The sequence below is a fragment of the Morus notabilis genome, unplaced genomic scaffold, assembly GCF_000414095.1.
Source record: "Morus notabilis unplaced genomic scaffold, ASM41409v2 Scaffold102, whole genome shotgun sequence".
NCBI lineage: Eukaryota > Viridiplantae > Streptophyta > Magnoliopsida > Rosales > Moraceae > Morus > Morus notabilis.
Window position 1 is genome coordinate 603,410 of NW_010365014.1, and position 18,483 is coordinate 621,892.

At 32.1% G+C, this 18,483-nt stretch overlaps 1 protein-coding gene across 1 annotated transcript; it reads right to left on the reverse strand.

Annotated features, from left to right (window-relative positions):
* Window positions 1-11,498: 11,498 nt before the first annotated feature.
* On the reverse strand, window positions 11,499-13,530 carry LOC112093377. Its single transcript, XM_024171652.1, has 6 exons — window positions 13,386-13,530; window positions 12,857-12,899; window positions 12,567-12,648; window positions 12,117-12,458; window positions 11,724-11,939; window positions 11,499-11,678 (listed from the first exon to the last, which is right to left on the reverse strand). The coding sequence occupies exons 1-6, from the start codon at window positions 13,528-13,530 to the stop codon at window positions 11,499-11,501; spliced, it is 1,008 nt and encodes a 335-aa protein (XP_024027420.1).
* Between the last annotated feature and the right edge of the window lie 4,953 nt (window positions 13,531-18,483).

Sequence of the window (18,483 nt, forward strand, 5' to 3'; positions counted from 1 at the left end):
CCGGCAGTACCCTCCAGCTGTACTGTTAAATGCACTACTTTGGCACCAAATTTTGTGTATACGGAGAAAAAGACAAAGAAAAATGGTAATAAATAGCAGATTTAAAAAAAATTAAATTAAGTAAATAATAAAATTTTAAAATATTTAAAATAAGGTATTTTTTACGGTGGGATTCTTAAAAAAAAATTTATTGGTGAGATCCCTATTTTTAACTGTTGGATTAACTTTTAACAGTAAGATCTGTAACAAAAATAGTTATGTGCGGCGCACTTTTAATATAGACCTGCGTAGATCTAACCATTAAAAAATTAATCCAAAAAGGGTTAAAAACAGGAGCCTCACCGATGGGTCTTTTTAAGGGGCCGTAAAAAATACCTTAAAATAAATAAGAGTAAAAATATTTTTTACCCTATAATTTTTTATTCATGATTAAATTTAAATTTTTGTTTTGTGCCTAAATTTTTTATTATGTGATTGGATTTATGTGGTAAAAAGATTTTTTGTTTTTTGCCACATAAATTTTATTTAAAAATCTTCTATCTAATTTAATTATTTAAGATTCTATTTACTTCATTCTTCTTAAGAAAAAAATTTGTGCTCCGAAGTCCACTAGGTATAAAACATTTAATATTCATAATCATGAAGATAAGTCAAGAAACAAATAGCATGTTTTGGGTTTATTAATGTACATAATGTTGCTTTAAAGGGTACATATATAGCATTACTGTATGCAAAATATTGTTTTTTTTTTTTCCTTTTAATGGGTAGAAAGTATCATAAAATGAAAGTTAAAAGGTACGTAACATGTACTTTGTAACTTTAATTAATAACTTGAAAAACTTTTTTTTTTTTTTTTTTTTTTTTTTACTAAACGGTGTTTTAAAAGATAATGATGTTAGCATATCTCTCTAGACGTTATTAAAAGTGTTGTATCAAATGCTAATAAGAATCTTATTTACACTCTGTTTGATATTATATTATTTTGTATCAGATTCATGATCCATATCACGATCCATATCGTGATTGGAAACAATTAGAATCGGGGTCAGGCCGATATAAGGTTATCGCCAAAAACCTATAATTATTTTAAAATTGAGAGAGCATGATGTAAATTAATATTTTTAAAAAATTATATTTTGACCCTAATTTTTGTAAAATGACATTTTAATCCCAAAAATTCTTATAAAATTAAATCAACCCCAAATTTTTAAAAAATTATAACCACCAGATTTTTCAAAAAATTCATTTTAACCCTAATATTATAAATTTTACATTTAAATTCCTTATACAATACGATCATTGACATTAAATACCGTATTGTATTTTAACAATACAACACCACACGAAAATATGGCGTAAGGCCGAAAGATTAACTACCACCTATTGGAGGCGAAGAGGGCCTAGAGGCCTTGGCCCATCCTCAATATCATCCCGAAAGCTTTGGTCCTATCTGAAATTCTTCTACAGTGATCATCATTGTAAGTACCCTTATTCAGTGGAGATAGATTCATAGCTGCAAGTGCAACTAGTTCATCTGCTAATAATGATGCATTTGCCAGCAACGGTTTCCGCCGAGCTTCAGTCTCAGCCATTCTGGCTATTTTCTTTCCAGAACCTTCAAAGTTTGCTTCTTCCTCCAATTGGCACTAAGCAATGCTTTTATGAGCATGTTCACATACGAGTAAAGTTGAAGATGGATCCACCAAAGAAAAGAGAGATATAAAACAGGATGCGGGATAGTGAAAAGAGGGATATAAATTAGAAATATTTGGGGAGTTATTTTACGGAATTTGGGATAGATTTTTAGGATAATATTCTTTTAGATTTTTATTTTAGGATTTTGTTTTACGGGAGAAAATATTTTGAAAATTAAGAATAAGAGCCCATTTGATTCATGAATTATAACCATGAGATTAGAATTATTTTTTATTTACGTGTGTTTTTTATGAGAGAAAATACTGTAGCGAATCATGAACTATGATTTGAATTAAAAAACTAATCTTCTAACCAAATAGACCGTAAGAGATTGAAGATTGGAGAGTGATCATGAGAACTGTTACACCTCTACGTGAGTTTTTCTTTCTAGTATTTCTTTTTGTATCCTTGATTTTTGTTACTTTTATTTTCTTCATGGATTAGTTTGTTTATATGGGATTACAATGTTGTCGGATTATGATTATTTAAATTTTATTTTGAGTATTTCAATTTATGCTTAATGTTTGTGATTACAATTAATTTGCTCTTTGGCATGCCCAGCCACCGAAACCAGCAACAAGAGCTAGTGGATTTGTTCCTGTAGGGCTACCAAAATTAGAACAAAAACCCCCCAGAACGCCAATATTATGAATTAAGAAGCTTACAAAAATGAAAGAAGTATCAATTCTGAACACTGTGATGGAAAATGAAAGATTTATATAACAAACAAAGGGCGCAAAAAGCCAAAAACTGAAGAAACAAGAGGATCACATAATACAACAGTTTTTTACTGGCTCGAAGGCAAACAACTCCAATTGTATAAGGGAGCCTTTCTTCAACCTGGACAGGACGGCAGGCTCGCAATGGTGACCATCGGAGATTCGCATCACGTGCCTGCAGGAACCGGGACAGCCCACTCTCACCGGTTGGGCAATTACGTCCAAGACTTGAACCACTGGCTAAAAATCGCTCTCCACCCGCTTCCCAGCGATTCGACAGTTAATGTGAATCTTCGATATCGCGTCTTCTGCCAGCGATTCTATCTCCATTTTCGCCTTCGTCGTCGCCCCGTTGTGGCATCTGTCAACGGTTCTGCCTCCATTTTCGCCTTCGTCGTCGCCTCCATTGTCGCCATCGTCAGCGGCGTTCGCGGAAAAAAGAGTACAGAGGAAAAATAACCAGCCATTTATTTTATGCGTTTAAATTCATAATTTTATTTTTATGATATTTTTTTTTCATAAAAAATTTAAAATTTAAATATTAAAATAAAAAATAACACATAAATCAAATGGACTCTAAAAAACCCTAACAAGCAGTTTCCAAAATGTTCTTTAAATAGACAAGAATAATAAATATGCCCTCATAAACTTTTTGTTTTGAGGAGTAAATTGCAATGGTACCCACCAAATCATTGTTTTTTACGCAATAAATCTTGGATTTTTAATTTTTATAAAATACATTCTTAGTTTAAAAATTAATAACAATTGAGATCTAATAGTTAAAGAATGTTATTAAATTAACAGTATAAGAACATCTTTAATGTAATATTGTAATTGATGTGCTAATTGTAAATTTAGCATTTGAGTGAAAAAATACTCTCCCATGTAATGTTATTTGTCACGTTAAATTTACCGTATGTTATACTTTATGACACATTTCCCACCAAATATAACATAGAGCAAATTTGACACTTGATTCCTATTGGTTTATATAGTTACTTTTTCATTTAATCATTACAACTTTTTTTTCCTAATTATTTTAAAATTAAAACTTTATTTTTACAACTTTCAAAACTTAATAATTGTGAGAAAAATCAATTTTGGCATTTTAAATAGCATTATGCATTGGAGCACAACATGTCAAATATCCCATTATCAAACTTTTTAGTGTCAAATATACAATTGGCATTAGCATTTGCATTGGAGATGATCTAAGATACGAGATTCACACATTAAAGGCAACAATCGTCATTTTTCAATTTATATCATGTGAGAATCATGTGTCTCCAACAATGAATCTAATAACACCATCAACTATTAGACTTCGATTGTCACTTTATCCTATTATTATAACAAGGGAGCTTCTCTGGTAGGATCAAAAAAATAAACTACCGATAGTTCTCTACTTTCAACTTTCAGATCTGTATCAGAAATATTTGTCTGTTTTGCATATTTTTTTTTTGATTTGATGCGATTTTGACCGGATTTAACGGTCAGAAATTGACTCTACCAATAGGGAGGTCCTACTGAAGAAAGTCCCTCGTAATAAATATTTTATTTACTTTATCCTATTATTATAGTAAATATTTTAATCTGATAAACCATCAACCATATCATTGTCCCCATCGTCAACAATATTCCGTTAAAGGCCGGTTTTTATGGTGCCTGAAGAGAGAAAATTTTGTTCTAAAATTAAATGAGAAATTTATCTTATTTTAAATGAGATTCTGTAACGACCTAACTTCTCGAGCCTTACTGTAGGCTTATAGCGGAAATAATTTTATTCTTCAAAACTCTAATACTTAGTTACTAAAATTTTAGAACGAAAGAGAGAAATAGGCCAAGATTTAAGATGAATTAAAATTAATAGGCCAATAGTTTACATAAGTTAATAAATAGGCCAAATTAAGATATATTCAGATTTATCTATACATAAATTCCAAAACTGCCATTTTCACTCAAAAAACCCTAACACCTCTCTCTCTCAGTTCTCTCTCTCACCGACCTCCGCTATCTCTCTCTCTCTTTTCCCTCCGGTGCTATCCGGTGAGTGTTTCTTCCTTCTGCCGCTCTCCCACGATCACTCTCTCTTCCCTTTGGCGCTCTCCGGCGAAATGTTTCTTCCCTCCGCCGCTCTCTTACGATCACTCTCTCTTCCCTCCGGCCCTATAATGCGATCTGTCTATATTCCCTCTGAATCTCTCTCTCTCTCTCATCCCTTCACCAATCCCAGAAACGTGTCCGCCACTGATTCTCTCTCTTAGGTCCGCCGGTGTCGTTAGACGAGAAATCGAAGAACAGGGAAGGTAACATAAGAACAAGGTAAATCCGTTAATCACTAGCTGGAAAACCACGAATTCATTTGAGTATGTTAATATTGATTTTCTTGAATTGAAATTTTGAATGAAAAGATTATGTAATTGGAAACCTATCGTATAGTAAGCATGCTGAATAAATTTAAGGCTTCAAAAATCAAGTTTTGGTCAGGTTATGATCATAACATGTCGAGTTATGTCATATCTTGAATCTGAAAATTACAAATGCAGGTCAGATTATTCAAATTGTCGAAAATAAATCACTGTCAAGTTATGGTTTTTTTGAGAGAAATAAATGACGATGAAGTTCAAAGTGAAATGCCACCAGCAGCATCAAGAAAGCTGGACAAGATGGAAATTGATCTAACTAATCTACTTAACAAAGTACAACATTTTGAAGCCAACCAAGCAGCCATGAAAGAGGATCTGAAAGAAATAAATGCAATGGTTGTGAATTCTGTGGACATTATGAGAACCATTCAAAAAGATGTGCTTCTATTTCTCAAAGAAATACAAAACAATCCACTCACATACTCTGAGGTAATGAAGCAACGCAAAATAATGTTGATTTTGTTTTTGTAATGTTTCGTTAATGATATACTAATTTGTACCTCAATGAACATGAGGACAGAGAAAAAGAATTATTTGCATACCTAGTAGAACATGAGGGAGAATTCAGTTATACTCCACTCACAGACTCGTTTGATATCAGTCAACAAACATTGGATAGAACATTTGAAGAAGCTGTAAAGATAATAGCAATGAGAAAAGTTGCTACTCAAGGAATAAAAAAGGTATGAATCTTCTTAATACTACTTGGGAAAAAGGAAAAAAAAAAAAAAAAACAAACCCACATTAATGCTAATCAAAACTTATTATTGCAAGAACAAGATTATGAAGAAACAGAAAATGAGGAAGAAGAAAAATCAATGAAGAGAAACAAAAGAAAAAGTGCAAAGGAACAGAGGGAAAAAATGGAAGAGCTTAGCATTCCTTCATTCATCCTCTTAACCCAAAGTTCTAACGACCCAGACTCGTAAAAATGGGATGATATTAGAATACAACCTTTTGGATGATATGACTACTGTTTCTAAAGACTAGTCTTATATTTTAAATGATGACTTGAGATTTACACTAATTCTTACAATCTTTTAAAAGTTAATATTCATTGACAAGACTTTTAGATTATGTTTGAGATTGTTCCTTGAATAAAAAAGAATGTAAACTCATGATTTATCAATTTCATGCTGTTGAATCTGAAAATTACAAGTGCAGCTGCACTATCAAGTTATGGTCAAGTAATGATGATCGAATTATGATCATGACCTTTTGACTTGTTCAGGTTATCTTCAAGTTATGCTAATCACATGTCAAGTTATGCTGCATAACTGGACAAGTTATGTAAAAACATGTCAAATTTGCACCATAACCCGTCAAATTATGATTCATATCCGGACGAGTTATGAAAACATTTATATAAAAACATGTCAAATTTGACAAGTTATGCTGCATAACTGGACAAGTTATGCTACATAACTGGACAAGTTATGCTGCATAACTAGACAAGTTATATAAAAACATGTCAAATTTGACAAGTTATGCTGCATAACTGGACAAGTTATGCTACATTACCAGACAAATTATATAAAAACATGTCAAATTTGACAAGTTATGTTGCATAACTGGACAAGTTATGCTGCATAACCAGACATGTTATGCTGCATAACCAGACAAGTTATGCTGCATAACTGGACAAGTTATGTAAAAACATGTCAAATTTGCACCATAACCTGTCAAATTATGATACATATCTGGACGAGTTATGAAAAAATTTTCAATAATGGACCATAAACAGTTAACGTATGGTGTATAACCGTACAAGTTGTGGACAAAAACTCTGAATTAGGTCAATAACTTATCATAACCAGACAAGTTATGGACGAGAATTACATGTAAAAATATGCAAAATAACTTGAAACTTGTTTACTAAATAAAATTAAACACCAATATAATCTGTACCAAAACTAGAAATAAAACACGAATATGAAAACCAACAAGTTAATCCATATAATCATCCAAGTCACACTCAATGGCATCTGTTGGCCTCATAAAATTCATTTTTGGGGCATTTGGAGCCCTGTTATCATCACTTTCATATCCTAATTGCCGCTTCCGCAAGGCATGCTTGAACAACTCAACTGCTATCTTCTTGCGGAACAATGTTCCAGCCCTTTTTTCTCTCAAACAATCATCAGATCCGGCTTCCATTAATATCTCAGCCATCTTGAGCATAAAAATTATACAATCACCACTACAAAAAATAACCACAAAAAATCTAACAATTAGAAACAACAAATATAAATGTAAAAATGAATGAAGTAAAGGGAAAATAACAAAACATTTAAAGAGAAAAAAAACTAACCCATTCTCTTGTCTTGGACAATCGTCAAATATGATCTCAAAAGGTTCAAGACGATCAAATTGACTTATGAAATACTTTTTTGTATGAGAATCAAAGTAGCCAACAGATTCTAGCAAGTGGGGGAGAATGACTGCTAAAGATTGCACAGAAGCACAGACTTGCTTCTCTATCCTCTTTGAAAAAAGAGAATCATATAACCTAATACAATGATCTTTGAACTCTACATAACCTAAAATCCAATGCTGCCTACGCTCAAGAAAAATAGGTACAAGAAGAATGTCCACCTCACAAAAAGGCAAGCTACAAAATAAATAATCTCCTAACACATAATCTTAAAGAGCACTATGTGAAGAGAAATCAAAACGAGACCAATCAAAATCCTTTTGGTTTTTAGAGCACCATAAGCTACTAATTCTCATGAAAAAATGTGAGTCCAAAACCAAACACCTAATGTATGGCATGTTTTTGTAACACACCATCTTTTTCCGTAAATAATATGTGGCTACATCAACATGCTATCAAAATAAAAATAAAAAAATTATTAGATTTGTTACAAAAAAAAAATCATGTGTAAAATTTAAAAAGAGAAAAAAAGGAAGAATCTTACCGAGTCAGTTAGCCAACACTTTGATGTCCATAAAGTTTGAAACCAATGTTTTGAATCAATGGTGTCAACTTTAAAATCAAAAGGAGGCTTTATCATATATGCATCGCTGGCCGGTCCCCATGCTTTTCTTGAGATCATATTACTCTTATACCATGATAGGAATCTTGCCTTGTCCTCCTCTGATGCATCACTGTCAACAATTTTAGAGAATGGACAAAAAAATAAAAATCATTCATCTATACATTTAATAGGTTCTTGTGATGCTGTTGTCTCATCATACAAAATAATCCTTTGATCAGTACATTTATCGCCTTCCTGGGCAGCATCATGAACAAGATCCCTCAAAACTGAAGCAATTGTTTCTTTAATTTTTTCAGAAGAAAGATCCACTTTGTCATCTTCTTTCTCTGCAACTGCTTCTTCAATTACTTCTTCCTTTATTTCTTCAACTTCTTCTTCTTCCTTTTTTTCTTCAAATGCTTGTTCTTCCTCCGCTTGCTTGTTCTTCTTAGAAGAAAAAGCATTGTCAAACTTTTCACCAAGCAACTGAACCACAGAAAAAATTTGTTCTTTGAAATCTCTTCAAAGGGAAGAAACTTCAACAACCAAACTATCAGTTTTTGCCTCCAAGGAAGCAATACGCGCCAAAACTTCAGAATTATCAAAATCACCCTAAAAAATGCAAAAGATAACAAAACGAAAAAAGTCAAATCATAATGACAAACACAACACATCAAGTTATGGAACATAACCAATCAAGTTATGTGAAAAACCTGTCAAGTTATGGACAAAAACTATAAATTATGGACAATAACTCGTCAAGTTATGGTTCATAACCAGATAAGTTATGGACAATAACTGTGAATTATGGACAAAAAACTCTGAATTATGGACAATAACTCGTCAAGTTATGGTTCATAACCAGATAAGTTATGGACAATAACTGTGAATTATGGACAATAACTTGTCAAGTTATGGTTCATAACCAGACAAATTATGGACAATAATTGTGAATTATGGACAAAAACTCTGAATTAGGATAATAACTTGTCAAGTTATGTTTCATAACCAGACAAGTTAATGGACCATAACCTGACACGTTATGGAGGATAACATGTCAAAACAAACCTGATTTTCACATAACTTGATTTTCAGAAAACAACCTTACAGTTCCAATTGTAAATTGAAAAATGAACAAAAACAAAACTAAACAAACCTGATTTTTTAGAGTAGGGATAAATGGATGAGGAGGGACAGTTTCAAAATCTTTGTCATCCTCTTCAAATCACAGCCACTAGAAGCCGGAACATCCTTTACCGACTTCTGAAAAAAATCGTCAAGATAATTGTAGAGACGCTCTGATTCAATTGGTTCCATTGAAAAACAAGAGAACTGAAAATAAAAAATAAAAACATGAAAACATAAAATAAGCAAAAGATATTAATAAAAACATTAAAACATGAAAATTTACTATAAAAAAACTACCAAGACAGAAGTCTAACCTGGCCATTTTTGTTGTTCAACACATCAAATGCCTTCTTCGAATAATTTTCGTCCGTTGACCATTTAAAAATTCACGGAATAGGCTCATCAATATACTTTTTCAATGCACAAATACCACCAAGGTGTGGTAGACATTCATAAGCCCAAACTTGAAAAACAATGGCCAAACCGTTGATCTTATATCCATCTACGCGTCTCTTCTCATTTCGAATTAGAACCTTATTATCGTGCCTGTACAAAGTCCCAATACCAGATTTCAAACTTGCAAAAAGTAAATTAAAAGACAATCTATCCCAAAGAACATCGTTAAAGTTAGGGCTATCAACAATTCTAATCAAATCATCATTAACCCCCACGTCCTTGGGCTTAGCTAAAAGAAAAAGTGACACAAAATATAACAAACCCATTTTGACAGCTTCATCATCACTATTAAAATGAACAGACTCAAAACAATTCTTAATAGTAGCCCTCTTTACAAGCCCTGTACAATGATCCTTGAAATATTTGTTACGTCTAGAAAAATCAGATGAATTTACATAACTTGAGAAGTTTACATGTCCTGTGCACTTTAAACCAGAAATTAATGCAAACTCCTCAACAGAAAACTTAGTAAAAGAATCACAAAACTTGAACCATAGCTCATTTGAATTTGGATTATGAACCACATGAAACAATAACTCATGTATAAGCTGAAACTGGTTACTGTACTTTACCAAATCTAAAAACCGACCAAAAATTATTCTTCTGAACAAATCTTTCTGACTTTCAGAAAACTTTTTGTTTAATTCCTCTATAACAGCAAAAAAGGATGATATATTAACCTGGCCTCGAAATCTCTTGTCAGGATTAATACGATAGTTCCAAGATTGTAAAAATGAAAAAAAAACCGAAGAAAAACAATATGAGGATAAACTTAAAAATACACAATCAAAACACAAAAAAAAAAAAAACCATATTCCATATCCTAAATTCAAAAATCTATAAACTAAGTTGAAAAAATAAATCAAAATACCTCCAAAGTGTTACGAGTAGGAGAAAGAAGAGCAACTTCTTCAGAACTTTTTTTCTCCAGAACAATTTTCTTATTCACAACATTCGAGTGTTTACTCGGAGTAGAAACAGAAACATTGTTCTTCCTCTTGCTTTGTGTTTTCACCATATCTTAAACAATAATATATAGAATCACAAGATCAGAGAAAGAAAAAAAAGGGAAAGGAACGTGAAAAAAAAGTCATACAAAAAAAATACTGTCAGAAAATGCACACTATCAGGGATGATAGAGAGAGTTGCAGAGCGAGGAGAAAAAAATCACAGTAGACGGACGAAGGGAAGAAAGACAGATCGCTGAAGATGAAGGGAAACAAAAACCTAAAAAATCGCAGGAGATCGCCAGTGGAAAGAAAGAAATCTTGGAAAGAAAAAATTGTCTTAGAGAGAGAAAACATAGAGCACAAGTTATACAAAAACTGAGTAAAAAAATCTGGGATACGGTTTTTAAAATATAACCGAATAAAAAATCTGTAAATTATGGACCATAACCTGTCAAGTTATGGTCCATAACAGCACAAGTTATGGTACATAACAACAGAAGTTATAGTCCATAACTTGACAAGTTATGGTCCATAACTTGACAAGTTATGCACAAAAACTGAGTAAAAAAATATGGGATACGGTTTTTAAAATATAACCGAATTAAAAATCTGTAAATTATGGACCATAACTTGTCAAGTTTTGCTCCATAACAGCACAAGTTATGGTACATAACTTGACAAGTTATGCACAAAAACCGAGTAAAAAATAGGGATAGGGTTTTAAAATATAACCAAATAAAAAATCTGTAAATTATGGACCATAACCTGTCAAGTTATGGTCCATAACAGCACAAGTTATGGTACATAACTTGACAAGTTATGCACAAAAACTGAGTAAAAAAATATGGGATACGGTTTTTAAAATATAACCGAATAAAAAATCTGTAAATTATGGACCATAACTTGTCAAGTTTTGCTCCATAACAGCACAAGTTATGGTACATAACAACCGAAGTTATGGTCCATAACTTGACAAGTTATGGACAAAAACCTATCAAATTAGACCATAATCCATAAATCACAGTTTTTTTTAACTATTAAATGCAAGGATTTCTTTTATTATTAGAAAATTTTGAATATTTTTCCTTCAAATCATTCAATTCTAACTTAGAGCATAATGACAAAAATCAACTTAGAACATGATGATCAGTTCATATCAACAAATGTGGGGTTTGAACAAGTCCTCCTATTGTGGACAACTTTCTTGCATCGACTACACTTCATAGATTGCTTCTCTCGTTCTCCACTAGAAATAATTCTTTGCTTCCTTGGCCTCTCAACACCACGTTTAAACTCAGGAGGAAGAACAACCTCCACCTCACTGCCCTATGAAAGTTGCCACTTTGATCTATTAGTAATATGATAGATTACAGCATCATATGTTGCTTTGAATGCATTGTTGGTGTAATAGTAGGAAGTAAAATGTGCTGGATCAAGATTTCTTTTCCAAATCGATGCAATAGCGTGTGGACATGGAAATTCATCAGCTTGCCAAACAAGACAACTACATGTTCTTGCCACCAAGTCAACCACCTCACCAACTAAACCATCAACAACATAATACTTATTGATATATATGGGTTGAACCTGAAAACATGACAAAAAGAAAAGAAAACAGAGCATTCAAAAAATAATAGAATAACTTCAAAAAAAAAAAAGACCAAAAGAATCACAAAAAAGATCACATTAAAAACATAACCAAAAAAATGAAAAAAAAAGGAAAACACAAAAATAAAGTAAATACTTGAAAGAAAAGTAACTTACCGATAAGCAACATGCAATCTTTTTCCTATCACGAAGGCATTTAGTTGCATGTTTAGTCAAGTATGTAAAAGTCTGATCCGCCTTATTTCGACGCTCATAAAACCATATTTGCAAGAGGGATCTGAAATGCTCAATTAAAACTTCAATAGGATACTCCCTAGCATTCACTAAGACATTATTCAACGACTCGGAGATATTAGTCGTCATGACATCATATCTCTTCCTCTCAAAGTGAGCACGTGCCCACTTTTCAACCCCTACTTGCAGCAAATAATTTTGAATAGCTGGTCGCACTGCCTCCAATTGACGCATGAAGTAACCAAAGTCTTCCTTACGGTATGCCTTAGCACAACGATAGAATATAGCATCCACATGCACACCTTTAAAATTTGAATTTAAATTTCTAAGTAAATGCTACATACAAAATCCATGAGATGCATCCAGAAATACCTTCTCAACTGCTTTAGGGATACTACTCTTTCGGTTAGAAAGAATAACAAGTTCTTCACGAGTTTCGATGGCCTCCTTAAGCCTTTCAAAAAACTATTCCCACCAGGAGTCATTCTCTGAATCAACCATTGCAAAACTAAGCGGAAAAATATGATTATCAGCATCTAAAACTGCAGAGAGAAGCAAGGTCCCCGAAAACTCATTCTTAAAAAAAGTGCCATCAACTGAGATCACAGGCCTACAATGGCACCAACCATGAATAGAAGCCCCCAAGCACAAAAAAAAAATACTTGAACCGCCCATCATTGTCAAGCTCATAAGAAGTCACAGATCCTACAAAGAAAAAACAAAAAAAAACATTTAAAATAACTATTAGTCACAGATCCTACCAGACAAGTTATGCAAAAAAAAAAAAAACACTGTCAATTATGATTCATAACCTGTCAAGTTATGCTCCATAACCGGACAAATTATAACAAAAAATCTATCAACTTATCTGATAACATAAGTTATGGACTATAACCTGTCAAGTTATGGGAATAACCTGACAAATGATACCATAACCTGGATTTTTCTCCTTCAAAACATTAAGATAAACAAAAGCATAAGCATAACACATAAAAATAAAACCGGTTATGCTCCATAACCGGACAAATTATAACAAAAAACCTGTCAACTTATCTGATAACATAAGTTATGGAATATAAACTGTCAAGTTATGGGAATAACCTGACAAATTATACCATAACTTGGATTTTTCTCCTTCAAAACATTAAGATAAACAAAACCATAAGCATAACACATAAAAATAAAAATCACCTGGATTTTTTTCCTTGAAAACATTGCACAGAAAATGAATGGATGAATACGACTCCACTGCACTTCTTCTCATTGATGCTAACGCATATCGGCGAGCCATTCGCGCTTTGTAGTAACTAATCTCAACACCATGCTTACCATGCATTATAGACCTCTAATCATTAGGACGCAAACGGTCTGTAAGCCCAATGCTAAAATCGCCCTTTAAAAACTTCGAAACAACACGACTATTTGCTTGACGATGCTCAGCACTAGGAACATCAAGTGAACAAGTATGTTCCTTAATATACTTCTTCACTGCCCAAACATTATCATTTGAAACCTTAGCAGCACGCATCTTCCAAGTACAACTCTTATTTTTACAAACCAAAACATAAAATGAATTATTAGATCTTTTAGATTTAAATTCAAAATGCCTCATAATAGCAATTACATGCATGAATTTCTTAAGACCCGACTTGCTCATGAATTGATTGCCTACATTCACATCAAACGACCTAGGTAACTTTGAAATATCCAAATCTTCAATCAAAATATTATTCATCGCAACATCAATATCATCTTCAAATTGACAAATGGAACCATCAACATTAGAAGATGACGCCTCATCTCTTGAACTCATAAAATAAGATGAAGAAGAAATAGATCCCACTGCACTAACGGAGCTACTAACAAAATCTATTACCAACGGGTATCCAAGAGCTTCCTTGCTGTGTCAAACTAAGTTTAAAAACAATTTAACATCATCATCCCTCTTTAGGTCATAAACAATTTCAATTGGGTCCTTCAACTTCCTTCCCACAAAAAGTAATAAAGAATGAACACCAGCATTAAAACCAAACAACTCAAGATTCAGCTCCTCACATAAACACTCCTATAAAAACTTCAAAGAAGCATCCTCTGGAATAAATACTGATTGAAAATTAAAATTTGTATATTGGTTTTCTAGGCTCCATTTTCCCCTATAAGCAACAATGACTGAAACAAAATGCATGCCTACAAACATATTGCAGGAACACTGTCATGTTAAAGTGCATAACCGGATAAGTTATATAAAAAAAACCTCTCAATTATGGACCATAACTCGTCAAGTTATGTTCCATAACCGGACAAGTTATAACAAAAACTGTCATGACTGAAACAGACTGAAAAAATGCAAAACGTGAAAATGAAATTACAACAAAAAAAAAGAAAAACTAGAAACGAAAAATGCCCAAACATGTTGTTCCGTAAAAATCGACTAGAAAACAGCAAAAAATAAAGGATTAACGGACAAAGAAAGAAAGCAAACCGAAATAATGCAAAATATGAAAACGAAAATACAACAAAAATAAAACTAGAAACCTGGTAAATCACCGAAACAGCTACTCAAATCCAAACGAGAACAAGAACTACCGACCGACGAACCCGTTGATCCACCGACGATTCACCGACGAGCAAATGGAAAACTGATGATTCACCGATGAGAGAGAAAATCCGAGCGCAGTTACGAGAGAGAGAGAGCTGCGAGAAGCTAGAGAGAGATATATATCTGCGACAGAGAGAGAAAGACAGAGACGATCGAAAGAAACAAAGGAAAAAAAAGAAAGGGTAAATTTGGAAATTTAAAAATTATAGCCTATTAATTTTTATAACTAAAAATTGGCCTATATACTTTCTTAAGATTTTTAAATTGGCCTATTCTCTACTATTTCTCCTATTTTTTGTATTACTTATTTTAAATTAGATAATCCCTTTAAACTTACAAGTTTCGGAATTTACTTAATCAAATAAAATATCAAAAGTGCATAATATAGATTACAAACAATTTCTAATTACTTTTAACTTAACATAGTCGAACATGTGCTAATAACACCATCAAACATATAATATATAACATAGTCATTTAAATCCCTTCTTCTAAACCATACTTAATTAGGTGTAGAATCTAATTATATGAAAACATAACTTCAGAATTTAAACTCAAAATAACTTTGCAGAATTCTTCGCATGGCGGTACCCGGACCCAAACCTCCGCCATACATGCCCTCTGCCAAGTCCATCACAGAGCTATAGGTTGTTTACCTCTAGCATGAATATTAGTGAGCCGAAACTTAACAAGTACAAATGTCCTCACAAAAACACGCGTGTACAAATGCATGATCGTTTATGCTAGATTATGGAATATCCAGTTATTTCTATTGGGCCTTGTGCATGTACCAACTGCACATGGCCATGAGGAGTCGGGAGAGCGACCCAAACATTTAGTTCGACTATCTCAAGGTCATAATTATTTATTTTGTCAACCTCCTATTGCTAAGAGTCGGAGGAATTTTAATCTCCCATCCCTCAAGGCTACTAAGGGTCGGAGGAATTTTAACCTCCAATCTCCCAAGATCGGAGGGTGGTACGACACTTAACTTATCTTTTCGTTACCTGAACCTTTTACTTAGGTGAACACGCGATTATGATCATGTCACAAAGTAATCATTATAATATACTTTAACAAGAGGCGATTAATATTCAAATCATATTCTTTATCTATGTCACAAAAGTATGATTTTGTAAAATATTAGGACATACATTTCATCATGCTCATCAATCACTTCACAAAGAATATAAGCAGTGTAAACAAGCATGCAATTTTTCAAACATAACATTTTAAAATAATTTATGTTGTATATGAGGTTTGTACTCACCTGGGTGCTTGCACTTAGCAATTATCCACAACAAACTTCCCTCATAACACAGTGATTCTGTATTTAATTTAATACCGACAATCGACCGTCAGCTCATTTCAACTTGATTTATTAAGCCTTACGAATTTAGTCTCGTTGGCATCCTTAGAATTAATTATTCTTAATTGCATTTTTTAAGTAAATTAACTAATTAGATTTACTAATTAGTTAGCTAATATTTCTTGATCTTTCCTAACTAATTTGGGTTAATTATTCTCCTGTTAACTTTCTCTTTTATATTTGGATTAACTAATAAATTTTATTTGATTAACTAGTCAATTTTTGTTAGGGTTTCATTGATTTACTTGGGTCTCATTGCCCCTTTACTAAATAATTATCCGTGTTTTGTCTTTAATTAATTAGTTTACTTATTAATTAATTAATTAATTTTTTAGATTCGTCACGTTAATTAGATTCATCATATTAAGTGAGTAAAATAGACTGTTGGTTAATGAAAGGCAAAAAATTAGTATAAATTAGAAATATACTCTAAAATATAATATTATATTATTTTTTTTAGCATGTTAAGTATAAAAATGAAAAATGCCTTTTATTGTAGTGTATGCTTATCGATCTAATTAAAATCACATTAAAATAAAAAAGTATGCATAACTGTTGGTTTCTGAATCGAATTCGGATGCGGAAGCATGGGGATAACGGATCAAGTATAACAAAAATTTTCATAAAACCTTTGAGATACTCTATAGATTATATTCATTTATGCATGAATAAATTAATCACATTAATTTATTTATTAAGAACTCAGTTAGGAATAATACCTGGCGGCCGATTAGGATGATAACTTGAGTTCTTTGACATCGAACAATCCTTGCTCCAAAGGTTTATGTTTACAAAACTAATGTCTTCCACGTCAATTCCTAGAATCTATGAAAACGTGTGTGTGGGCACACCTGAGACAAAACGGGTTAGAATAAACACTTGAATTTCCACAAATACCAACGCATGCACGATGTGAAATTTTTGGAGAAAAAATATTTTTCCTCACTCTATAGAGAATTTCGGCCACCACTTTAAAAATAGGTCAAAAATTGTCTTCAAAAATTGTCTCACAATTTTCTATCATTCTCTTATTTATAGAGTAGAAGTTAAACTTCTAGAAGGAATCAAAACTCTATCTTTAAGATAAAACTTGTTAATTATCTCCTATTTGAATTTGAAACAAAATCTTATATTCCCTATCCTTAATGTGGCCGGCCATGGATGGGGATTTTATCCCTATGTAGGCGCCAATATCAGATAGGGAAGGAAGAGAAAATCATCTTTTATCATGTAGTCCAATTTTGATTCAAATTCAAATTCAAATTTAAGTCAAACTTAAATTAATTTGAATTCTAAATTGAACAACTTATCTCCCGAGCTCCAATAAAATTAATAATTAATTAAACACTTTAATTAATTAATTAATTCTATTAATTTCAATAGTTACTCCACTATAAACTTGGAATTGACCTCTCGAAATTATAGACATTAATTACTTCTAAACTGTGAAGTGTCCATTTGATATAGTCATTACATATAGATCAATCCTCCATAAATAATTCATAAGTAGAGTCAGGTAGAATCCGTTAACCTCTCTAATTATATCTTCATCCTTGAGTACCATTGATTCTCTAATGGATAGTGATTCATAAAACACATTCATGAACTATAGCGCTCTTACTAATCCAAGTACTGAATCAACACTCAAGAGAATTATTTATCTGTTTCTTTCTCAAGAAGGAATGGATTCCATCTCGTATAATAACATTCCCGGCTACCTATTTCATCATGTCTCCAAAATACAAGGAATGGGATTCAGGGTCTCAGAATCCGTACAGAGTAAATCAAAAGACACAAATCCATAAATAGAAGTTTGTTAAGAACTCAGGATTAAGATCATTCTATATATGACTATCGGTGGACTCAATTAGAATTTCTATACTTAACATAAATTATTAGAAATTCATATTGTGTCTGTGTCCCTGTTCCACATAATCTCATTATGCGTAATACACTCATTCAATCTCTCGATATATTAACAGTGCGGATAACACCGTTCCATTATAAATGGGAATGACATGTATTAATAATGTTTTAATTAAAGATTCTAAACTTTAATTAAATTCATTACGAACATCTCTTTTTGATTATTATCCTTAAATATTATCCTCTAATATATAACACTTATATACAATGTTTAGGGTCACATAAATAATCATAAAATTTTCATTAATATCCATAAAATATTCACAAATATATACACATAAAATGATGAATAAACTCTTTTATTAAATAAATAATAAATATTCTATCACATCTCATATTTTTAGAACATAATTTCTAACAATAACAACTAATTTTTTTTATACCAATATGATGTT